The sequence below is a fragment of the Prionailurus bengalensis genome, chromosome B1 (assembly GCF_016509475.1).
Source record: "Prionailurus bengalensis isolate Pbe53 chromosome B1, Fcat_Pben_1.1_paternal_pri, whole genome shotgun sequence".
Taxonomy (NCBI): domain Eukaryota; kingdom Metazoa; phylum Chordata; class Mammalia; order Carnivora; family Felidae; genus Prionailurus; species Prionailurus bengalensis.
The window spans coordinates 109121934-109148510 of record NC_057344.1 but is presented as its reverse complement, the minus strand read 5'-3'; the positions used below and the strand labels follow the sequence as shown (position 1 = coordinate 109148510).

Genomic DNA, 26577 nt, shown 5'->3' with positions numbered 1-26577 from the left:
CTCAGGTCATGATCTCATGGTTCGTGGGTTCAAGTCCCATATGGGGCTCTGTGCTGACAGCTCAGAGCCTGGAGCCTGCTTTGGATTCTGTGTCTCCCTTTCTCTAACCCTCTCCTTCTTGTGCTCCATTCTCTCATTTTCAAAAATAAGTAATAAAAAAATTTAAAAACAAAACAAATGAACAAACAAACAGATTATTAAATACAGAGAACGAACTGGTGGTTGCCAGAGATGGGGTAAGATGGAAGGAGATAGATGAAATGGAGGAAGGGGATTAAGAAGTACAAACATCCGGCTACAAAATAAATGAAATGGGAATGAAAACTACAACATAGGGAATATAGTCAATAATATTTTAATAACATTTGTTTGGTGACTGATGATGACTTATCATGATGAGCACTGAGTAGTGTATAGAATTGTCAAATCAATATGTTGTCACCTGAAACCAATATGACATTTTATATTAACAACATTTCAATAATATTTTTTTAAAAATAAAATAAAATTAGTTTTAATTATTATACTTCATAAAATATAACAGGTTTTGAATTAAAAGATATACCTAATATCTGAGATGATAAAGTATGAAATTAAATGTGAGTCTTAGAATCAATAAAATAGAGTAATCAAAATACTGAAAAAAATCACAGGAATCATTTTCTTGAACTCCATTATCAAGAAAATTATTTGATTTTTACAAAATGTCAGGTACTTTCCTAGTGTTATTCAGTTAAATTATTTAATGTTCACAGCCACTTGTTCAATATGTGCTATTATTAGATCTCACTCTATGAATGAGGAAAAAGTGTGTCACATAAGATTAAGTAACTTGCACAAAATTATAATGACCAGTTAGGCCAGATTCAATCTTTTTTTTTTTACTTGATCAATTTTTTATTTTTTTTTTATTATTATTTTTTAATATATGAAATTTATTGTCAAATTGGTTTCCATACAGATTCAATCTTTATATCAAATGAATGTTTTAAGTATTATTTTCACCTACAAAGATAGTCTTTTCCCACCCAAATCAAGCGTCCTTCAGTGAAACATATCCTCATGTTCAGAACACAGGCAACTTATATTTAGATCAGATTTGTTTGAAGCAGAATTTAAGATTGGGAAGGAGCATCTCCCCATCATTCAGCTTCTATGCTAAACAAAACAAAACAAAACAAAACAAAACAAAACAAAACAAAACCAGAAACAACATAACTAAACAAAAAAAAACAACAAAAACCCCACCCCAAACTAAAAACCAAAAACCACCTCTCTGTTCCTCTGTTTTGCACAAAGAAGACTCTCATCCCCCAAAAGATGATTTTAATTTTTTTTTTTTTCAACATTTATTTATTTTTGGGACAGAGAGAGACAGAGCATGAACAGGGGAGGGGCAGAGAGAGAGGGAGACACAGAATCGGAAACAGGCTCCAGGCCCTGAGCCATCAGCCCAGAGCCTGACGCGGGGCTCGAACTCACGGACCGTGAGATCGTGACCTGGCTGAAGTCGGACGCTTAACCGACTGCGCCACCCAGGCGCCCCCCCAAAAGATGATTTTAAATCTGGCTTCCATTGCTGCTTTTCAAAAAGCAACTGCCAGTCAAATTTTTTTTTTTTCCAGGAAGAGAACTTAATCTTGTGTTATTTTGTATCATTATAATGTATCTAGGTGGGGATTTATTTTTGGTTTATTCTGCAGATTTTTTTGTTAGGAAGCTCTCTGTATTGGAAATATGTTGTCATTCATTGAATTTGAAAAAGTCAGAGCTAATATTCTTTGAAAATTTCATCTCTCTTATTTTCTGGAGATTTGATTAGATTCATTAGATTTAAAAAAGATGGTCAGACCATATTAAAAAACAACATCAATAATATGAATTTATGTTTTGTTACCAGAGACACAATTAAGTCCATAGGGCTTAGAAAGATTGAGAATAAAAACATGCATAATGATTTAGCAGGAAAAACTGCTAAAGTGGAACCGTATATCAAAAAAAAAAAAAAGAAAATCTTAGTAAAAAAGTATTTCAGATATGATGGAAGCCATTTCATAATGTAAATAACAAAAGGCTTTAATTCACCAGAAAGATATAGTAATAGTAAATGACTAAGAAGTAAAAAAAACCAAAAAAACCAAAAAACAAAACCAGAGCTATATGATATATAAATCAAAAACTGAAAGCATTAACAATACTGGAAATTTTACCATAGTCAATGTAGATGTAGACATAATCATCACAGGTCAAACAGATAAGAAATACCCATATCAGCAGACAAAAACTCAGAAATATACAAAGGATTTTAGTAACACAATTAACAATCTTGTGCAAAGATGACAGATAACTAGATCTCTGAACCCCTGAACTGGAGAAGATACACCTTTTTCAAGCACACACATAGGAGAAAGCTGAAAGACAATGAACGCATACTGCTCCATAATGCAAGTCTCAATAAATTAGCAAACACTCAGTATGCAGATACTTAAAGATACTTTAAAAACATACTTAAAGCACTTTATATATTAGGAAAATCTGAAAACACTCTCATGATTGGTTCTAAGGTCAAAAAGAGAAATCGTGACAAAAATCAGACAATACTCATAAAGGGATGACAAGCACTACCACTTTTTAAAAGCACACATAGTTATTTAAATCATAATATTGAAATATATGACCCTGAATGCTATATTAGATGAGAGAAAAAGGGTGACACTTAATGAGTTAGTTACATATTTTAAGAAGACAAAAAAAACCCCATATCAGAATAAAACAAAACTTTCAGAAGTTAAGAATGTATAAAGATAAAAACAAACATTGACAGAAAATAAAAGGGAGCAAAAGAGAGGATTAAAAAAAGAGAAAATAAAATTAGCCAATCTCTGTAATGGATCAATCAAAAAATGGAAGAGGAATAATAAAAATGAACAACATTAGAACCCAAACTATGACATAACCAACCACTAGAGAGATTTAAAATAAAATAAACAATGGGGCACCTCGGTGGCTCAGTCATTTGAGCACCAGGCTCTTGATTTTAGCTAAGGTCATGATCTCACAGTTTGTGGAATCTAGTCCCGTGTCTGGCTCTGCATTAACAATGCAGATCCTGCTTGGGGTTCTCTCTGTCCCTCTCTCTGCCCCTCCCCTGCTTCTGTTCTCGCTCTCAAAACAAATAAAGAAACATGAAAATAGGAAGGAAGGAAGATGGCGGCGTAGGAGGACGCTGGGCTCACCTCGCGTCCTGCTGATCACTTAGATTCCACCTACACCTGCCTAAATAACTCAGAAAACCACCAGAGGATTAGCAGAACGGAGTCTCCGGAGCCAAGCGCAGACGAGAGGCCCACGGAAGAGGGTAGGAAGGGCGGCGAGGCGGTGCGCGCTCCACGGACTGGCGGGAGGGAGCCAGGGTGGAGGGGCGGCTCGCCGGCCAAGCAGAGCCCCCGGGTCTGGCTTGCAAAAGCTGAGGGGCCTGACGGACTGTGTTCCGACAGTAAGCGCGACTTAGCGTCTGGGAGGTCATAAGTTAACAGCTCTGCTCGGAAAGCGGGAAGGCTGGAGGACAAAGGGAGGGAGAGCTGCTGAGCCCCCGGACGACAGAGCTCAGTTTGGTGGGGAACAAAGGCGCTCGCCAGCGCCATCTCCCCCGCCCATCCCCCAGCCAAAATCCCAAAGGGAACCAGTTCCTGCCACGGAACTTGCTCGCTCCACGCAAACACCCAACTCTGTGCTTCTGCGGAGCCAAACCTCCGGCAGCGGATCTGACTCCCTCCCGCTGCCACAGGGGCCCCTCCTGAAGTGGATCACCTAAGGAGAAGCGAGCTAAGCCTGCCCCTCCGTCCCGCGCACGTTGCCTACCCACCCCAGCTAATACGCCAGATACCCAGCATCACAAGCCTGGCAGTGTGCAAGTAGCCCAGACGGGCCACGCCACCCCACAGTGGATCCCGCCCCTAGGAGAGGGGAAGAGAAGGCACACATCAGTCTGACTGTGGCCCCAGAGGTGGGCTGGGGGCAGACATCAGGTCGGACTGCGGTCCCGCCCACCAACTCCAGTTATACACCACAGCACAAGCGAAGTGCCCTGCAGGTCCTCACCACTCCAGGGACTATCCAAAATGACCAAACGGAAGAATTCCCCTCAGAAGAATCTCCAGGAAATCACAACAGCTAATGAACTGATCAAAAAGGATTTAAATAATATAACAGAAAGTGAATTTAGAATAATAGTCATAAAATTAATTGCTGGGCTTGAAAACAGTATAGAGGACAGCAGAGAATCTCTTGCTGCAGAGATCAAGGGACTAAGGAACAGTCATGAGGAGCTGAAACACGCTTTAAATAAAATGCAAAACAAAATGGAAATGACGACAGCTCGAATTGAAGAGGCAGAGGAGAGAATAGGTGAACTAGAAGATAAAGTTATGGAAAAAGAGGAAGCTGAGAGAAAGAGAGATAAAAAAATCCAGGAGTATGAGGGGAAAATTAAGTGATACACTAAGTGATACACTAAAAAGAACTAAGTGATACACTAAAAAGAAATAATATACGCATAATTGGTATCCCAGAGGAGGAAGAGAGAGGGAAAGGTGCTGAAGGGGTACTTGAAGAAATAATAGCTGAGAACTTCCCTGAACTGGGGAAGGAAAAAGGCATTGAAATCCAAGAGGCACAGAGAACTCCCTTCAGACGTAACTTGAATCGATTTTCTGCACGACATATCATAGTGAAACTGGCAAAATACAAGGATAAAGAGAATATTCTGAAAGCAGCAAGGGATAAACTTGCCCTCACATATAAAGGGAGACCTATAAGACTCATGACTGATCTCTCTTTTGAAACTTGGCAGGCCAGAAAGAATTGGCACGATATCTTCAGTGTGCTAAACAAAAAAAAATATGCAGCCGAGAATCCTTTATCCAGCAGGTCTGTCATTTAGAATAGAAGGAGAGATAAAGGTCTTCCCAAACAAACAAAAACTGAAGGAATTTGTCACCACTAAACCAGCCCTACAAGAGATCCTAAGGGGGACCCTGTGAGACAAAGTACCAGAGACATCACTACAAGCATAACACATACAGACATCACAATGACTCTAAACCCGTATCTTTCTATAATAACACTGAATGTAAATGGATTAAATGCGCCACCAAAAGACACAGGGTATCAGAATGGATAAAAAACAAGACCCATCTATATGCTGTCTACAAGAGACTCATTTTAGAACTGAGGACACCTTTAGATTGAGAGTGAGGGGATGGAGAACTATTTATCATGCTACTGGAAGCCAAAAGAAAGCTGGAGTAGCCATACTTATATCAGACAAACTAGACTTTAAATTAAAGGCTGTAACAAGAGATGAAGAAGGGCATTATATAATAATCACAGGGTCAATCCATCAGGAAGAGCTAACAATTATAAATGTCTATGCGCCGAATACCGGAGCCCCCAAATATATAAAACAATTACTCATAAACATAAGCAACCTTATTGATAAGAATGTGGTAATTGCAGGGGACTTTAACACCCCACTTACAGAAATGGATAGATCATCTAGACACACGGTCAATAAAGAAACAAGAGCCCTGAATGATACATTGGATCAGATGGACTTGACAGATATATTTAGAACTCTGCATCTCAAAGCAACAGAATATACTTTCTTCTCGAGTGCAAATGGAACATTCTCCAAGATAGATCACATACTGGGTCACAAAACAGCCCTTCATAAGTTTACAAGAATTGAAATTATACCATGCATACTTTCAGACCACAATGCTCTGAAGCTTGAAATCAACCACAGGAAAAAGTCTGGAAAACCTCCAAAAGCATGGAGGTTAAAGAACACCCTACTAAAGAATGAGTGGGCCAACCAGGCAATTAGAGAAGAAATTAAAAAATATATGGAAACAAACGAAAATGAAAATACAACAATCCAAATGCTTTGGGACGCAGCGAAGGCAGTCCTGAGAGGAAAATACATTGGAATCCAGGCCTACCTCAAGAAATAAGAAAAATCCCAAATACAAAATCTAACACCACACCTAAAGGAAATAGAAGCAGAACAGCAAAGGCAGCCTAAACCCAGCAGAAGAAGAGAAATAATAAAGATCAGAGCAGAAATAAACAATATAGAATCTAAAAAAACTGTAGAGCAGATCAACGAAACCAAGAGTTGGTTTTTTGAGAAAATAAACAAAATCGACAAACCTCTAGCCAGGCTTCTCAAAAAGAAAAGGGAGACGACCCAAATAGATAAAATCATGAATGAAAATGGAATTATTACAACCAATCCCTCAGAGATACAAACAATTATCAGGGAATACTATGAAAAATTATATGCCAATAAATTGGACAACCTGGAAGAAATGGACAAATTCCTGAACACCCACACTCTTCCAAAACTCAATCAGGAGGAAATAGAAAGCTTGAACAGACCCATAACCAGCGAAGAAATTGAATCGGTTATCAAAAATCTCCCAACAAATAAGAGTCCAGGACCAGATGGCTTCCCAGGGGAGTTCTACCAGACGTTTAAAGCAGAGATAATACCTATCCTTCTCAAGCTATTCCAAGAAATAGAAAAGGAAGGAAAACTTCCAGACTCATTCTATGAAGCCAGTATTACTTTGATTCCTAAACCAGACAGAGACCCAGTAAAAAAAGAGAACTACAGGCCAATATCCCTGATGAATATGGATGCAGAAATTCTCAATAAGATACTAGCAAATCGAATTCAACAGCATATAAAAAGAATTATTCACCATGATCAAGTGGGATTCATTCCTGAGATGCAGGGCTGGTTCAACATTCGCGAATCAATCAACGTGATACATCACATTAACAAAAAAAAGAAAGAACCATATGATCCTGTCAATCGATGCAGAAAAGGCCTTTGACAAAATCCAGCACCCTTTCTTAATAAAAACCCTTGAGAAAGTCGGGATAGAAGGAACATACTTAAACATCATAAAAGCCATTTATGAAAAGCCCACAGCTAACATCATCCTCAATGGGGAAAAACTGAGAGCTTTTTCCCTGAGATCAGGAACACGACAGGGATGCCCACTCTCACCGCTGTTGTTTAACATTGTGCTGGAAGTTCTAGCATCAGCAACCAGACAACAAAAGGAAATCAAAGGCATCAAAATTGGCAAAGATGAAGTCAAGCTTTCGCTTTTTGCAGATGACATGATATTATACATGGAAAATCCGATAGACTCCACCAAAAGTCTGCTAGAACTGATACAGGAATTCAGCAAAGTTGCAGGATACAAAATCAATGTACAGAAATCAGTTGCATTCTTATACACTAACAATGAAGCAACAGAAAGACAAATAAAGAAACTGATCCCATTCACAATTGCACCAAGAAGCATAAAATACCTAGCAATAAATCTAACCAAAGATGTAAAAGATCTGTATGCTGAAAACTATAGAAAGCTTATGAAGGTAATTGAAGACGATTTAAAGAAATGGAAAGACATTCCCTGCTCATGGATTGGAAGAATAAATATTGTCAAAATGTCAATACTACCCAAAGCTATCTACACATTCAATGCAATCCCAATCAAAATTGCACCAGCATTCTTCTCGAAACTAGAACAAGCAATCCTAAAATTCATATGGAACCACAAAAGGCCCCGAATAGCCAAAGGAATTTTGAAGAAGACCAAAGCAGGAGGCATCACAATCCCAGACTTTAGCCTCTACTACAAAGCTGTCATCATCAAGACAGCATGGTATTGGCACAAAAACAGACACATAGACCAATGGAATAGAATAGAAACCCCAGAACTAGACCCACAAACGTATGGCCAACTCATCTTTGACAAAGCAGGAAAGAACATCTAATGGAAAAAAGACAGCCTCTTTAACAAATGGTGCTGGGAGAACTGGACAGCAACATGCAGAAGGTTGAAACTAGACCACTTTCTCACACCATTCACAAAAATAAACTCAAAATGGATAAAGGACCTAAATGTGAGACAGGAAACCATCAAAACCTTAGAGGAGAAAGCAGGAAAAGACCTCTCTGACCTCAGCCGTAGCAATCTCTTACTCGACATATCCCCAAAGGCAAGGGAATTAAAAGCAAAAGTGAATTACTGGGACCTTATGAAGATAAAAAGCTTCTGCACAGCAAAGGAAACAACCAACAAAACTAAAAGGCAACCAATGGAATGGGAAAAGATATTTGCAAATGACATATCAGACAAAGGGCTAGTATCCAAAATCTATAAAGAGCTCACCAAACTCCACACCCGAAAAACAAATAACCCAGTGAAGAAATGGGCAGAAAACATGAATAGACACTTCTCTAAAGAAGACATCCGGATGGCCAACAGGCACATGAAAAGATGTTCAGCGTTGCTCCTCATCAGGAAAATAGAAATCAAAACCACACTCAGATATAACCTCACGCCAGTCAGAGTGGCCAAAATGAACAAATCAGGAGACTATAGATGCTGGCGAGGATGTGGAGAAACGGGAACCCTCTTGCACTGTTGGTGGGAATGCAAATTGGTGCAGCCGCTCTGGAAAGCAGTGTGGAGGTTCCTCAGAAAATTAAAAATAGACCTACCCTATGACCCAGCAATAGCACTGCTAGGAATTTATCCAAGGGATACAGGAGGAGTACTGATTCATAGGGGCACTTGTACCCCAATGTTTATAGCAGCACTCTCAACAATAGCCAAATTATGGAAAGAGCCTAAATGTCCATCAACTGATGAATGGATAAAGAAATTGTGGTTTACATACACAATGGAATACTATGTGGCAATGAGAAAAAATGAAATATGGCCTTTTGTAGCAACATGGATGGAACTGGAAAGTGTTATGCTAAGTGAAATAAGCCATACAGAGAAAGACAGATACCATATGGTTTCACTATGTGGATCCTGAGAAACAACAGAAACCCATGGGGAAGGGGAAGGAAAAAAAAAAAAGAGGTTAGAGTGGAAGACAGCCAAAGCATAAGAGACTCTTAAAAACTGAGAACAAACTGAGGGTTGATGGGGGGTGGGAGGGAGGAGAGGGTGGGTGATGGGTATTGAGGAGGGCACCTTTTGGGATGAGCACTGGGTGTTGTATGGAAACCAATTTGACAATAAATTTCATATATTAAAAAAAAAAGAAACATGAAAATATAATTATAATAAATGTCTATTGTGAAAAAATTTAAATTAGACATTTTGAAGTAATGCAATGGAAACATTTTTTGAAAATATTAGTTATAATTAACTCGAAAAGTATTTTAGAAAAGAAAAAAATATATAATAATAATTTTAAAAAAGTTATTAATTTTAATGTATCCCCAATGAAATTTTAGGTTCAGATTATTTTAAAGAACATTTAAATAACAAATAAGGCCAGTATTATGCAAACTTCTTGAGACAGAGATGACAAAACATGCATACAAAAATGTCCACAAATAATGTATTTAAAACATTGATATATTTTACCACAATAAAAATTAAATATTTTTCATCAGTGAAATGGCACCATTAAAAGAAGTGAAAAGACATGTAGTATGCCAGGAGAAAATATTTGCAAACATATCCACAAGGGATTAATCCAGACTATACAAAGAACTAAAATTCAATATAAAAACAAGTAATTGAAAGTTTAAATGAGAAAATGACACAGGCTGTGCAAAATATATGAAAAAGTAGGAGAGCAGGCATGAATAGGTGGAGCACAGAGAATTTTTTAGGGTAGTGAAACTGTTCTGTATGATACCATTATGATGAATACATGTCATTGTACAATTGTCCAAACAATTATATGGACTTTGGATGATTATGATGTCACTTTAGGTTCATCAGTTGCAACATGTGCAACTCTGGTAGGGGTTATTGATAATGGGGGCTATGCAACTGTGAAGGCAGGGATATATGGGAAATTCCTGCACCTTCCTCTCAATATTGCTATAAACCTAAAAGTGCTCTGAAAAATAAAGTCATAACAACCAAAAAAAAAAAATGTCAATAGGTAACAGTAAAAATGTGCAAGAACTACACCAGATTAAAATAAATTAAAGAGACTATGTTGATAGTATAATCTTAATTTGATCCTGAAAAAACAAAATAAGATATAAAGGATTTGGTGGGCCGGAGCACCTGCCAACTGGCTCAGTCAGTTAAGTGTCCAACTCTTGATTGCAACTCAGGTCATAATCTCACAGTTCATGGGTATGAGCCCCACATCTGGCTCATCCCTGACAGTGTGGAGCCTGTTTGGGATTCTCTCTCCCTCTGTCTGTCCCTCCCTCCTCTCTCTCTCTCAAAATAAATAAATAAATAAACTTAAAAAAAAAGAATTTGACCAATTGGATAAATTGTTAATATACACTATAAAAAATATTGTACTTTTAATTTTCTCAAATGTGATACTGTTATTTTTATTGAAGGAGGATAGTCTTTTCTTAGGAAATCAATGTTGAGGTAGTTAGAGATGAAACGTAATATTTTGCAATTTACTTTTAATGCAGTTAAAAATAGGAAAACTTGGAAAAAACATGGTCATTAAGTACAAAATAGCTATCCAACCTCATAAATAATCAAGAAATGCAAATAACAACTCATATATAATTTTATATCCACCAAATAGCCAAGAAATTTAAAAGTCTGATAATATCCACATTGGATAAAATAAATATTACAAAGAAATTAAGTTTCACGAACCAGAGTTATAAACATCAATGTAGATGAATCTCAGGAATAAAAGTAAGGGGAAAATTGCAGGAAATTTGTATTGTATGTATGGTAGCAGTCTCAATGCATGTAGCTCTCAAATTTCAGGATATTAATTCTCTAGGAGAAAAAGTGGTGTGTGATTGGAGAGGTGGTGATAATATTCTATGTCCTAAGCTAAGTGGTACAAAGGCGTTCTTCTTATCATTTTTTAATAATATTCATTTTATATATATATATGTATATATATATATATATACACACTTTTTAGAATGTATGAAATGTGTATAGAGTATAATAATAAAGGAACACATCAGAGGAATATTTGATTTATTTGAAAAAAGGAAGTAGCAAGTGGAAATTATCAATCCCAACAAAGAGCTAGAGAGCTTGGCTCAGATTAGGCTTGAAAAATTATGAGTTGAATGAAAATAAAATTCAATTTCTGTAACTACTTTAATAGTTTAATCTATTACCCGAATACTACTACTACTACTACTACTATTCTAGCTTCCTCAGGATTATATAATCAAGATGCTTCATTACATGATAATTTACCTAGGAACACACAATGGGTATTTCTACAGGGAGTATAAAAGGAGCAAGTTTTTGTTTTGTTTTGTTTTTCTTTTCAGACATTCTTTAGAAATTAAACCATTTTGTGGTATCTTTTGATGACTATCATAACAAAACATGGCTTTAGCTGAAGAGGATCATTATAATCTGAGCATTAATCACTATTTATATCGTCATAGAGAATGAGAAAATATACAAAACTAATCAGAAAATATCCCCAGGGCTTTTAGGCGTTAACAATGAGATTTAAGAACTCTAAACTCTAATTGTTTCTCTACCTTGCTGAGACTTGGCTAGCTTGGTTGTTTTTAGCAAAATATTTTCTAACATTTTCTCTTTCCCATGGAGACAATTGCTACATCTTAAATGGCAAAATAGAGCTCATGGACTTTAATTGTGTTCTTCCCCTGCTGTATCAAAAGATTGTTCTCTGCTTAGTAATTATGTTATACTGTAAACTAACCAAAGTGAGCACTCATGTTAGTGTTCGATCCATTACTATTTAACCTGTTTTGGGTGCAAATTAATTCAGGGCATGTCCAGTCTCAAATTAAAATCTAATACGTATATAAAAAAAAAACTTTAAAAAATATTCTGAGTAGGGGCGCCTGGGTGGCGCAGTCAGTTAAGCGTCCGACTTCAGCCAGGTCACGATCTCGTGGTCCGTGAGTTCGAGCCCCGCGTCAGTCTCTGGGCTGATGGCTCAGAGCCTGGAGCCTGTTTCCGATTCTGTGTCTCCCTCTCTCTCTGCCCCTCCCCCGTTCATACTCTGTCTCTCTCTGTCCCAAAAATAAATAAACGTTGAAAAAAAAACTTAAAAAAAAAAAAACTTAAAAAAAAATATTCTGAGTAGACAATCCTCATTTGGTTAACAGGTCTTGTTTTAAAATTCACCTTTTAAATAAGTAATAATTTTTAAATGTTTTTGATGTTTATTTATTTTTGAGAAAGAGAGAGAGAGAAAGAGTACAAGCTGGGAAAGGGGCAGAGAGAGAGGGAGACAGAATCAGAAGCAGGCTCCAGGCTCTGAGCTGTCAGCACAAAGCCTGACATGGCCCGAACCCAGGAACCGTGAGATCATGACCTGAGCTGTAGTCAGATGCTCAACTGACTGAGCCACACAGGCATCCCTAAATGTACTTTTTGTACATTGTAGTCAGAGGCTCAACCAATTGAACCACCCACGCGCTCCTAAAGAAGTAATAACTGATACCCAGAAAACACGTTTAAATGAAAAGTATGCCTCCAAAATCCTTGTTTACAACAACAACAACAACAACAACAACAACAAAACTAGACAAGTTCAGAATGAACACTGTCATCAAGAAAATAAAAACATAAAAACTAAATAAAAATATTTCATTAGAATATAATTAGAAGACCATTTTGAAAATTTAGAAAATATTTCCCATTAGAATGAGGATTTAGCTTTCTTGTTCTCTTTATACTTAATCCCTATATATCACTCCACATTTCAGGAATATTTATAACGAAGAGTTATTTGGTACACCTCACAGTCACATTAGTGAGGGGGGACATATTGCAATTCTTGTTCATCAAGAGGTCATAAATAAGAAGGAAAATATAATTCAAAATGCCAAATACCAGATAAATGATTGTGCCTTCTTTGTTGCATGAACACCATGCTATTCTCAATTGAACATTCCTTTGATTTTATTTCTCCGAAGACAGGCAGCACTTACTGATATTTCAGGCTTTTTTCCATATTATTAATGAAGAGGCTGTTCGGATGGCTACTCTCTTTGTACGTGAAACAGTTTTCTATGTAGGAAAGTAACTTGTCATAATCTTGAGTTTATTACAGGACATCCAAAAGATACATTCAACCTGTATTTTTTTTCTTCTTTGATTCATTTCCCTTTAGTGATCACCACTAAGATTGCAAGTATTAAGCTTGATGATTTCTAAATCTAAACTGCCACCTCTGACAGTGTCTGAAAATTTAGATTTGCTTTTTTAAATGCCTACATTTGGATATCCCATGTTAAATCATCAGACCTTAAACCAAACTCATTTTCCTGACACCTTTTCTTCTGCCTGATTTTGCATGTATTAATGGATATCCCCAGGAAAAACCATGATGCCACATCTCCACCTTTTTCTCTGCTCCCTCCATTGAGTAGGTGCCCAAGTCCCATCAATTCTGCATGGGCTCTCCCAATCTCCCTGTTCCATCCTGATTACCACTGAGCTAAACTGAGTAAATCTTACAGGTCAGACTCTATCCTAGCAACTTTCCACTCCTTATCTTTCTAAAGGTTCACTACAATGCTAAGGACTGGGTCGCTTTACACTGCTGTTATGGATCTATAATCTGAGAATTGGAGAGGTTAATAAAGATGTTCAAAGTTAACTGGTTACTGTTGGCACTGAGACTCAAATCCAAACTCCCAGCACTGATTTCTAAAAGAAAGCTTAGACATTCATGACAGTTTGGGTGTGTTTGCTCTGCCACTTATTAGCTAGGTGGGTATCTTAATATTGTCAAGCCTCATTTTAATCATTCAGCAAATGTACAAAATATTTCCTCTTTAGTGTTGCTGTATTAAATGATATACTGCCTGTTAATCATTAGCAGTGCTGAGTGTATATTAATATGCTAAATAAATCCTATTTTTAAAAATAAATAAGAATTATTATTTCTATATTGTTGTAATACATTTTTTGACAGGTGTCCACAAAAACATATCCCTCGTTCAAACAATATACTTTTCTTGATCCCAGCCCTGATCAGGTTACTTTCTGGCTTAAATTCTTGAGTGACTCAAATAGTATCCTTCTGTCAACAAAGCTCTATATTATGGCCACAACCAACATATTCAGCATTTAATAACACTGCTACCTCTTACTTTATCATCCAAGCAACACAGACAACTTACCATTCCCAAAAATATTCTGATATTTTTGGCCAGATATTAGCTTGGATTGATCCATTGACCATGAATATACTTCCTCTTCTTGATTTACTAGTGTTCTGTCATACCATCACAGAGGACTCAGATGCCACCCCTCCATGAAATTTCCCTTATTCTTAGAATTAGGCCCTCTTTTTTTCCCATTGTCAACATTTTGTCATGGTATATATTGCATTCTACCTTGTAATGCAGATAACTGGGAACATGTCCTGCCTATTCTAATGAAAACAAGAACTGAATATTTTATGTTTGTGTAAACTTTATAATAAAAAATGTGGAGCCCATAGGTGAGAAATAATGATTTGGACATTGAATTAAATTATTTTAAGTTAATAAACAAAATGTTAATGTTTTTAGTTAAATGACCAATTTGGAGGGATATTACCAGTATATATTTTCTCTCTCTCTCTCTCTTTTTTTCATTCCATCATTTAAAAGTGCACTTTTATATAATTTTGGTAATTTTTTTAAGTAGAGACCTTATTTACTTCCATAAAGAAATATCTTTTGGAAGAGATAGTGTTCTCTTCCACTGACAAAGTCATATGTATGGTGCCACATGAAAAAGTTCAGAAGAAAAGAAAATCTGAGACATTTACATTATGATTATAAATAAAAGAAGGAAGGAGTTTTCTTTTTGAGAGAGAGAATGAGAGAAAGAGAGCACGTGCAAGTTGGGGAGGGGTAGAAAGAGAGGGAGAGAGAGAATCTTAAGCATGCATAGCATGGAGCCCTGAAAAGAGCCCAGCGCGAAGCCCCACGTGGAGCTCGATGCAGGACTCAATCTCATGACTGTGATATCATGACGTGAGCTGAAATCAAGAGTAGGGCACTTAACCCACTGAACCACCCAGGCGTCCAGGAAATTTTTTTATTAAATACATCCATATAGTGGCTGTCCTCATCCAAGCTTGAAAACAAAACTCAAATTTGTCTGAGTTTTTCTGAAGTCACTACTGACTTTGACAAAATACATTATATAGAGCATATCTTTTCAGTGAAGACAAACTCAAATTACAAAAATATTTTAATTGACACAGTGATTCTAACTAAGTTTATACAGAAAATGAATCATTTCTATGATAAGCCTCCGACAGTGTCTGTTTTTCTTTTGAATCAATTGAGCAACTTGAAATAGTATAATTATTGCAGCTGGGCATCTAAGGATTCCATGAGAAACTAAATGTAGCTCTTCCCTTACAGTCCTAAGAATTCTAGATCATTGTCAGGGCTGCAATTTCAGCAGGTCTAACTGAAGGCTCCTCTCTTCTGCATACGGTTATTGTTATGCTTGAGCTCCTGCCTTCCAAGTTCCTTGTCATGTTCCCTATGTTGATCTCCATGTTGTCATATATTGTCAAATCTTACCCTTCTATAATTGGGGCACTGCCTTCTGTGCCATTTTTTCTCAGATAGAAGACTATTTCTGCCTACAGACTAATCCCAGGACTGAGTATCTTCAGTTTGTTGTGAAATATCTTGATAAAATCTGATCCTACTTGCCTGGGCCACTACCCAGCTGTTATGCTACACTTAACTGATTACATGTCTTGCTCACCTACTTAGAAACTGCCAAACAACTTTCAGATGCTGTTTGCTTGATTGTCTGACTGGGCCATCCATTCAACTCCTACTGTCTGGACTGTTCTGCATTGCTGGATCTACACTGGTTAATATGTTAAATCTGGATTCCATTTACCACATATAATTTTTACTTTTCAGCTCCCTTTTTTGATAGTGACTCCATTCAGTCTAGGATATCAAGCATTCTAAAAAAATTTTTTTTCTATTAATTTGTCAGATGTAGCAATATGTTTCAGTCATAATGTTAAAATGTTATAAAACTAATCTTTCAATTACCAATATAGCTTCTCATCTTCTGTGCTGATATTCATAGCATCAATAATTTCTTATTTTATTAGATCACAACTTTAGAAATCATAAGTTTTTTTTTCTTTTCTCTTCCAACCTTATTCAAATGATTAATCAAGATTTTGAAATTTTCTTTTATGATAGATTTCTTCTTTCCTATTCATAGCAACCTTGTCCCTCTTAAATGTCATAATTGCTACAAAAGTTTGAACTGGATTTTATTTAAATATTTACATTAATAATATAAAAAATTGCCAAAATATTTTCATTGTATCATTTTCTTGTGTAAAAGAGACTTTCACATAGCTATTGGACCTAACCCTAAATCATTTACCTGTAGTGTAAGATATTTTATTAATTGTCTCCTTTATATCTATTAACTTAACATCTTTCATGTATCAGTCATTCAATTTGCACAATTTCTTTGCACTTTAAATTTTTGAACATATGATTTTCAATTCAGGAAATATGTAGTCAAATAAGTGCATGACAACATCCATATTAAGATATCGCTAAATTGTTTTATCTGGATCAATTCTTAACCCTAGTCTAGGTACAGATTCATTAAAAACAATATGGGGGGCAGGGAGGAGAGAAGAAAAGAAAAAAAAACAATTAGCTTGCTAACCGTTTGTTTTTAGACTCTAGGTTTACAACATAGATTTTTTTCTAGTTCTGACTCTACTTAAAATGTACAAACAATTCGTTTTGAGACAAACCACAAAACTACTCAAATTACTTTTCTTAATGTAGTAACTCAAGTCTATGACTAATTTAGTCCTGCATCCACCAAACAGTTAAAGACAGTGCAATAATTGTCAACGAAGTATTTTCAAATCATGTCTAAGTTTTCTTGCTATATACTTTCTCAAAAGTACATGTATAAGAAAACTTGTCTCACTGTCTAATGTTGAAGTTGACTCATGTACATGAGGATGCTAAGTGAGAGTTAAGGTCAGTGATTATTCAGGGACTCAATTTAAAGAGAAATCACCATGTTGAGTTTATTTTTGTGAATGGTGTGAGAAAGTGGTCTAGTTTCAACCTTCTGCATGTTGCTGTCCAGTTCTCCCAGCACCATTTGTTAAAGAGACTGTCTTTTTTCCATTGGATGTTCTTTCCTGCTTTGTCAAATACACAATGGAATACTACGTGGCAATGAGAAAGAATGAAATATGGCCTTTTGTAGCAACGTGGATGGAACTGGAGAGTGTGATGCTAAGTGAAATAAGCCATACAGAGAAAGACAGATACCATATGGTTTCACTCTTATGTGGATCTTGAGAAACTTAACAGAAACCCATGGGGGAGGGGAAGGAAAAAAAAAAGAGGTTAGAGTTGGAGAGAGCCAAAGCATAAGAGACTGTTAAAAACTGAGAACAAACTGAGGGTTGATGGGGGGTGGGAGGGAGGGGAGGGTGGGTGATGGGAATTGAGGAGGGCACCTTTTGGGATGAGCACTGGGTGTTGTATGGAAACCAATTTGACAATAAATTTCATATATTGAAAAAAAAAAGAGAAATAACCACCTACCAGGGTCATTAGGACATGTGTCACCTTCTCATAAGAAGTAGGACTTAAGGTATCTTTTGAAATAGGGGTCAATTCAGGAAACATATTTTAGTCAAAGCACAGAAACTGAGAGGTCAAGTAGGCATGAACAAGCTATAGCTAAGGGATAGACAGGGGCTAGCCTACTACAAGCAGTGTGTTTTGAGAAGTATTACAAATAAATGTTGAAAAGGTAAATTGAACTGGATCATATAGAACTTTAAATAAGAATGTTAGATTTATTACACAGATACTGTTTTACATATAGTCTTATATACAGTAGATGTTCAATAAATAAATAAATGAATTTTCTCAAGAAGTGTAAAGACATATAAAAATGCTAATAGTGATGCTTACTGCCAACAGAAAAAATACAAGAGGTCACAAAATTGATTAAAGCACCAAAATTATTAGTAGAATCAAAATAATTCTGATTTCATTGTCCATATGGAAGCTTACATTTACCATGTTCATGTTTTCAAAGCCCTCATTGGGAAAAAAAAACATTTATTCTGTCTTAGGAAACTATGAAAAAAGAATATATTATCTTAATTCTACCAAACATCTATGACTATACCAAATGTTTCAACCAAGGGTAAACCATTTCCCATAGAAATCTAATTAGTTGACTGCAAGAAGTTTTTTAAAATTAAAACTTTAATAATCAGGATGGCCTTTATTATTTTTGCTTACATACATGTAATTAAGGCCATTATGAAAAAAATTGTTTTCAAAACTAGGAAAGAATAAATCCAAGTGTTTAAGACACCACTCTAAATAACCTGAGGTCATACTGCTAATAGAACCTTAGATGTACAGGAATATTTTCTGATTGCCTTGAAGATTACACAGAAATATTCCCAGGTCAAAACATGACTATATTTTCTGACTTTATTGATAGCTAATATTTTACAAACTTTTGAAATATAATTCTAGTAGATTATATACATGAATAATTTCTTCTATCTTGAGGGTTTGTTTTGAAGTTTATTTATTTTGAGAGAGAGAGAGAAAGAGAGAGAGCATGAGCCGGGGAGGGACAGAGAGAGAAGGAGAGAGAATCCCAAGCAGGCTGTGTGCTGTCAGCTCAGTTTGTGATCATGACCTAAGCCAAAATCAAGAGGGACGCTTAAGCAACTGAGCCACCCAGGCGCCCCTCTTAAGTTTTTACACATGCAATAAAATTTTGGCAGCAATTAGATGATAGTTACTGCACCTGCGTGAGCTTAATTTTGCTTGCCTTGGAAATGAACACACTAATTTCTGTCTCAGTGGCTTTGGTTGGAGGAAGGCATGATGAAATCAAATAAAATATGCAAGTTTCTAAAAGAAGCTAGATCTACGGTAGCTTGGGTCAGGCAGAACCATGTAGTGAAAAGAATGCGGGTTTTCAAGTTCGATTAAAAGAAAACATGTGCTCTTTTTATTGCATCAAATGCTGTACCTTAAAAATGCCAATTCTTTAGCAGTATGATCGTGAATCTCTATCTCAAAATGAGAAAATGTGCTCAAGCTAAAATACACTAATATATTTTTTGTCAATAGAGTGAGGTGGTATTGCACACAAAGGTGTGTTTGAGTTTGTTGTTAAATGCTCCCAGCTATATACTCCAGGTCTAATTGTGTGAATGGCCCAAGAAGAGTCCAGTCATGTATATAACCAATAATTTTCAAACACAACTCTCCAGCTTTCCTAAATGTGTTCTGTTGAGGAACAGAGTACCTCTACTTTCATTTCAGTATAATAGAGAAAAATGTCAGCAGCCATGCAATACCTCTGCTTTAGAAAATTTGGGCAGAGTTTGAAGGAGGACAGATTTCTCCTCATCTTTACCAAAGTATAAGATTAAATGCTACAATACCAGAAAAGGACATGACAATGAAGAACATGAGAGCATTAAGAACTTTTCTACACATAATTTAAAATTTTTCCCACAAAATCATATTAATCCAAAAAATAAGGTCAAAATAAAAATCAAATGCCAAGGACTGGGACTATAATTTTTATATTTGGAAAGTTGTATTTCTTCTTGACCTTTAATTAACTAAGAGGGTAATAACCCTCAGTTCCAATCAAGTTTCTGATACTCTTTGATTAATAGTTTTGAGGAAGAACCAGCAACAACACCAAAAGGGGCATGAAAAAGTATTTTCTTCAAAGTGACAGGGTGTGTGAGTGTGTGTGTGTGGGTGTGTGTGTGTTGAGTGTATAATTAAGATACATGTGCACATACACTCTCTCTCTCTCTCTCTCTCTATATATATATATATATATGTATGTATGCATATATATATTTATGTATATATATGTATATATAGACACACACACACACACACACACACATACACATACAATCTTTCTGATCCTTTCTCTGCCTGTGACATTGTTCCAGTTTTGTTAAATTTCAGTATTCCATTATTGTTTGGGGTTATGTTACTTAAAAAGTCATCAGTGAATACTGTATAGTGGTGAATAGTTATTTGTAAGTTTTTATTGAGAGTAAGTGAAATAGCTGAATTTAGGCTGGAAAAGTTTGTTAGAGTTATAAAGTTTTCAATTCATATACTTTGTTAAATTGAAATTAGGAAACCCTCTCCTTTTAGGGTTTCAGGATATGAATCACTTGAGAAACTTTTGAAACATATAACACTTGTTTATGATACTGAAATAAATATAAAACTACAGTTTATATTAATTAAAGGAATAGTAAATACAAAACAAGTAAGAAAAAAACAGAAAAATCTAGACAGAACTCAAGAGGCATCATTTAATCCCTTTACAACAATGTCCAAAATGAAGTTTTTGGGTACCAGTCAAGTGATGCTTCATTTGGTGGCTCATTAAAAATAGAGGCCACCGGTTCACATGTACTTTGAACATTTTTAAAAAGTGAACTTACTTCACTGGTTTTAATCATGTCTTACTACTTGGTCATAAGGCCTCAGGATAGGAAAATGCTGTCATTTTGAAGTAGTATTGAGGTTTCATCTTTGGAGGATAAAAAGCCTAACAGCAGGAATAAAAAATGATATGATCTTTATAATCTTTAGTTCTTTTATAATTTTAAGTTGTGTTGTATTATTTCTGTTTGTAGTTTGCTACAATTATTTGTCCAGGAATGAATTTAGTTACATACAAGACAAGATAGGCACAAATGAGAATACTGAATCAAGATTAAAAAAAAAAAGAAGGAATTATTCTTAGAATTACCTACCTAACCTAGTATACCATATTTGGCTTTTTGTTTATCTAATAACAATCACAAGGTTAATTTGTTATAAAGTCAAACACTGTTGTGTTACCCAAAACAATATGATAAATTTATAAAAGAGATAATAAGGGAAGAGTTCTGAGTTCAAGTCCAATACGCATTCTCTATAAAACTACATTTTTGCTCATATCTACATTTACAAGTATATTAACACTTCATGTAAACAAACACTATGCTTACTTGAAGTTACAAGAGGTACTTCTCCATCTTGTATTTCAACCACCACTGTCAAACCCAAGGGGATCAGTCGAAGAATCGAGTTTTATGACTATATGGGTCTCACTGCTACAAACTGCAACATGTGCTAGAAGGAGAAAGCCAGTTCTACAGAGTTCTTGAGCAAGGTCTAGGATGAGCAAGGAAATTAATTGTAAATATTCTTTGGGATATTGTAGTTCTATCCCCTACAAAGCATCTGGGGTATGTGTGTGAGGAATAGCTAAGGCTTAGTTCAATATTTTTAATGCCTATTTTATTTCAAACATATTGCATCTGAAAACTTTGCATAACTAGGAATATAAATTACTCAAAATTACATTTTATTAATACCACAGTTAGTGAAACAAAAATTACGATATTATTTATAAATGTTCTTACCTTTACATCTTTGACATTCATCCTTGTTCCCTCTTTCCCAACAAAGATATCATCAATGTCCACAAGGATGTACCTGTCCAAGGACAGTGTCAACCTCTTCCCTGACAAGAAGGAGATGGCATCTATGAAGATGAGCTTGTGTAGCCAAAAGTTTAAGTTGTTGCCAAAAAGAACGCGCTGAATTCCATCATGAAGCCCCAGATCCTGAATCACTGTCGCATAGAGTGGTTTGCTGGATGAGGATGAAAGGAATTTTTCTGTCTGTAATTCAGTTAAAAGCACAGGCTGGTAGGTTGAATGATTATATTGGAAAATACTCCAGTCTTCCCCAGGAAGAGGGCCTTTCTCAACCTTGGGGGCTTTGGTAATATGCAGCAAAGGAGACTGAGGGTTGACAAAACAGTCCTTTAGAGCTAGATTATTGAAAAGGTTTAATGGAAAGCCTTTTAATTGTGTACTTGGTAAGCTGTTCTCATTGGCTTTATGAAAACCAATTATACTAACACTGTATTCCACACAGTATTTTTCTAAAAGCTCTCGATTCCATGAGTCCATGCTGACATACTTCAGAATATTTTCATAAATAACTAAAATATATTTCCCTTTGCCATTATCTGTAAGAGGAGGTATATCCCCCTTACCGGGGGCAATGACCATTTGGTACTGAAATCGGCTAGACTCCAAGATAGCTATGATATCTTGACCAAGTTGAGAATATTGGCTCTCCACAAATAGGAGGACAGTAGGATCAGTTTTGGATGTATCAATAGGTTTAACTGTTTTCAGCTCCATTGACCGATATGGTAGAATTTTGATGTCAGCACATTCTGCTTCTGCAGTGGTTTCAATAACAGTCATTTCCTGTTTATAGCCAGAGTAGAGGAAATAGGCAGAAATGACAATGCTCACCAAACAAAAGGTAGCTAAAAGAACAATCAATGTTCGAAAACTTCTCCGAAGCTTCACAATAAGATTCATTTTTTAAAATACTGCTTTGTAAGTTTTTTCCAATTTCTTTTTCTAAAGTGCCATAGTGAATAAAGTATGAGATGGTGCAAATATCACTTCCCAAAAGTTCATGTAACCATTGCAAACCATGTAAAATGTTTGAAGGGATCACAAGTAAGTTAAAGCTGGAAGACAATGGACCAGGAGAGCAAAAGTTGAAGAAGGGATTTTGAGTATGTCCAATACCAAAGACTGATGCAGAATCCTTTAAACATTATCTGAAAAAAAGGAGAAATGTAATGACTAAGACAGAAATATAAATACAAATGTTTATGTGATATGGATGCTTATATATAAGAAAAATACATATCAAAGATAATTTTAGTGTGTTAATATGCTAAAATATTAACAGCTTAAAGTTTACAGTCTAGGTTTTTACTATTAGATTTTTTTCATGTCTTCAAGAATACAGATTCCTATTTCATTTTGCCAAAGAAAGAGATCATTTTTCAAACTAGTCATCTCAAAAAAAAAAGAGACTTAAGAGAGGCATCTGGGTGGCTCGGTTGGTTAAGCGCACCACTCTTGATTTCTTTTAGCTTAGGTCATGATCTTATGGATTGGTGAGTTCAAGACCCACATCAGGCTTTGTGCTGACAGCTCGGAGGGAGCCTGCTTGGGATTTTCTGTCTCCCTTTCTCTCTCTGCCGCACTTCCCCCTCTCTCAAAATAAATAAATAAACTTAAAAAAGAGAGAGCTAAGAAAGAAAGTTTTAGTGTAAAATGTTAATAACCATAAAGGTTGCTTCTATAGGACTGGTAAACATTTACATAAAGAATTAGAAAATCAAATATTTGCGTATGAGTTGGAACAGTGAAACATGTTCTAAGTGTCTGCTAAGTATCTGGAGTGCCAAGCTGAGGCAATGATTTTGTCTTAAGTATATACAGTTGTTACAGGTTTTTTCCTTTAATAACATATCCTTTTCTGAAGTTGCAGGGAGACACTTGGTCTTCTTCACCATACCAGCCAAAATACACAGGATTTCTCTTTCTCTATTCTTAGAAGCAAAGTGATGGAGGAGCTATAGGAGAAAGAACAAAATGGGAACAACCATCCTCAGACCCCTCTAATGAGAGGCTAGGAAGCCTAGATGAGAAGAAAAGCTTTGACATGTTTGTCTTAAAGCACATTCTAAATTTGGCTTGCCCCTATAATCGAAATTAAATTTGAATTTTTAGTCATTATTAATAAATCTATTACTTTAATTTAATTATAATATTGATTACATTATATTAATTATTAGCATTATTAATTATAATTATTAGTTATTAATACATTATGCTTTAAAATAAATTATAATTTAATAGTTAAATTTTATCTAACATAATCATATGTTCTATTTCCATATCACTTTCTTTAGTTCAAAAGAAAAAGAATGTAGAGAGAATTAAAAAAAAATTTTCCCCAAATGGCTTTACCACAAATGGATATAATTTTCCATTATTCTATTTTATTTGTTTTGATGGATGACTCTGATTTTTAATGAATTGCTTTCTATAAAAAATTTTCTTAATTCTCAAAACTGGTTTAGACTATGGAATTTTCAAATTCCCAGTTTACCAAACTCTTGTCAAACTAGTAGAAAACAATAAAAAAAAGTTCATGTTTTCAATTTGTGACACATATACTTTAATACACAATAATACTGAAGTAGCAATTGCTGCTGGCTTGCGCGCGCTGCGCTATGGCGGCGATCCCCCCAGACTCCTGGCAGCCGCCCAATGTGTACTTGGAGACCAGCATGGGAATCATTGTGTTGGAGTTGTACTGGAAGCATGCTCCAAAGACCTGTAAGAATTTTGCAGAGTTGGCACGTCGAGGTTACTACAATGGCACCAAATTCCACAGAATCATCAAAGACTTCATGATCCAGGGAGGTGACCCAACGGGGACAGGTCGAGGTGGTGCATCTATCTATGGCAAGCAGTTTGAAGATGAACTTCATCCGGACTTGAAATTCACGGGGGCCGGAATTCTCGCAATGGCCAATGCAGGGCCAGACACCAACGGCAGCCAATTTTTTGTGACCCTAGCCCCTACCCAGTGGCTTGATGGCAAACACACCATTTTCGGCCGTGTGTGCCAGGGTATAGGAATGGTGAATCGAGTAGGAATGGTGGAAACGAACTCCCAGGACCGCCCTGTGGATGATGTGAAGATCATTAAGGCATACCCTTCTGGGTAGGCTTGCTGCCTTCTTGGGCACACTCAGGTCCTCTGAGATGGCCTCGGTGAACCAGCTTCCAGATGACCTAGAATGACACATACTTAAACTTCATTTTGGCCTTGCAAATCACAGAGCTAAGGAGACCTAGGGTCTTGGGTGAGTTAGAGATGGAAGTATATTTTTATTTTCTTTTATTTAAATAATTTTTCTACATTTTATTTTAGAGAGAGAGCACGCTCACAAGTGCGGGAGAGGGGCAGAGGGAGAGAGAGAGAATCCCAGACAAGGTCCACACTCAGCACAGAGCCCAACGTAGGGCTCGATACAATGAACCTGGGATTGTGACCTGAGCCAAAATCAAGATTTGGACGCTCAACCACTGAGCCACCCAGGCGCCCCGGAAGTAAATTTTAATAGGATGCTTCTTTTCTCTTCCCCCGGTGCCTCTGTTGACAGAGCATTCACGGAAATGCTCATAAGTAGTCATTCACGGGGAACTGCCTATTGCAAATGAGCCCCTCCTTGGTTGTGTCTGTTCTGATACACTTGGAACAAAATGCAGCCGGCTCTGTCATTTCGTGGTGCCTAACCAAACTTCTTCCTGCAGAGATTTATATTCTGGCCTACACCGCAGTCTTCGGTGGCTGACAGCCACAGAATTCAAAACCAAGTAGTGTCTATCAGCCTTCTTAACTCCATGCACACCCTATTTCAGTCTCCTACATTTGTTCTTCCAGGGAATGTATGCATCTCTATATATATTTTCCCTCTCAAAACCAGAACGTCAACACTGCTGTTTCTGACACTTAGACATCCCACGCAAAGCCACGTTGGATTTTTGCCAAATGAAAAATGCATCCAACAATCAAGTTTCTAAGAAGGTGTCAAGTGGGGAATGACAATGTGTAATAATCGAGAAAGGAATTTATTAAAAGCAAACCGAAACACTGACCATTTTCTCCCCAGGAAGGAGTAGAACTCTGTAGTGAGCATAAGGGTAGACTATGAATTCTCCTTAAAAAGCAGTATTGTCATGAAGGAGAGGCACCGCTTGAGTTTTTTTTTAACCTAGGACTAGAGAAACTGGATAAGGGATTTTCTATGTTTTTTCAGTCTTTCTGATTTTTTTTAATGGGGGGTGGTAACAGAAAGGAAGTTGCCATCTATGTAATACATAGAAACTTCCAAAATAAAGTGCCACTGATGGTTGAAAAAAAAAAAATACACAATAATACTATTGACATACAACATCACAGAAAATCAAATTAACATGTATTGTAATGAGTTGTATATTATACATATTGTATCATTTTGTAAATATTTTATAGGGTTTTTTTTATTTGAAGAACCTGTGTAATTAATAGCTATTAATGATTAAAAGATTATTAAACTATGGAGCATCTGGGTGACTCTTTGGTTGAGCATCCAATCTCAACTCAGGTCATGACCATGATATCGCAGTTAGTGAGTTTGAGCCCCACCTGCCCTGCGACTGCTCTGTGATGACAGTGCACTTTGGATCCTGTTCCCATCTCTCTCTGCCTCTCCTCTTTCTCAAAAACAAATAAATGAACATCAAAAAAAGATTATTAGACTAAATGATTAAACTATAATATGATACTACTCCCATTTTATATTTTTATGTTCTGATGTTCTGAAATACATTTTTCCTGGTAATTTAAATAAAATTCAACAGTTGAATAACGTTTGTCTATGCCTTAGCTTTTGGAAAAAAATAAAAACAACCTCAAATATCCACAATTAAAAAATTTTAAATTTCTACCAAACATTTCAATTCTTCAGATTCTATTTATATATAGACTTGAATTTTTACCAATTTGAAAAATCCCCCTAGTGGTTTCATATTCACTTTAAAGAAAAATTAACTTCCATT

General features: G+C 36.1%; 2 protein-coding genes across 2 annotated transcripts in view; one reads left to right on the top strand and one right to left on the bottom strand.

Moving 5' to 3' along the window:
* Positions 1-22509, bottom strand: part of NDST4 (N-deacetylase and N-sulfotransferase 4) — a 251474-nt gene extending 228965 nt beyond the window's left edge. The window contains exon 1 of the mRNA XM_043569681.1: positions 21505-22509. Coding sequence (XP_043425616.1) covers positions 21505-22482 — 978 coding nt within the window. The 5' untranslated portion in view covers positions 22483-22509. The remainder of the gene's footprint in view (positions 1-21504) is intronic.
* Positions 22510-24169: 1660 nt separating this feature from the next.
* On the top strand, positions 24170-24921 carry LOC122468037 (peptidyl-prolyl cis-trans isomerase-like 1). Its single transcript, XM_043554525.1, has one exon. It carries the CDS (start codon positions 24201-24203, stop codon positions 24699-24701), a length of 501 nt encoding a protein of 166 aa, XP_043410460.1. The 5' UTR covers positions 24170-24200; the 3' UTR covers positions 24702-24921.
* The last annotated feature ends 1656 nt before the right edge of the window (positions 24922-26577 follow it).

Coding starts and splice junctions, on each gene's coding strand:
- LOC122468037 (XM_043554525.1), top strand. CDS start 24,201: ATGGCGGCGATCCCCCCAGACTCCTGGCAGCCGCCCAATGTGTACTTG.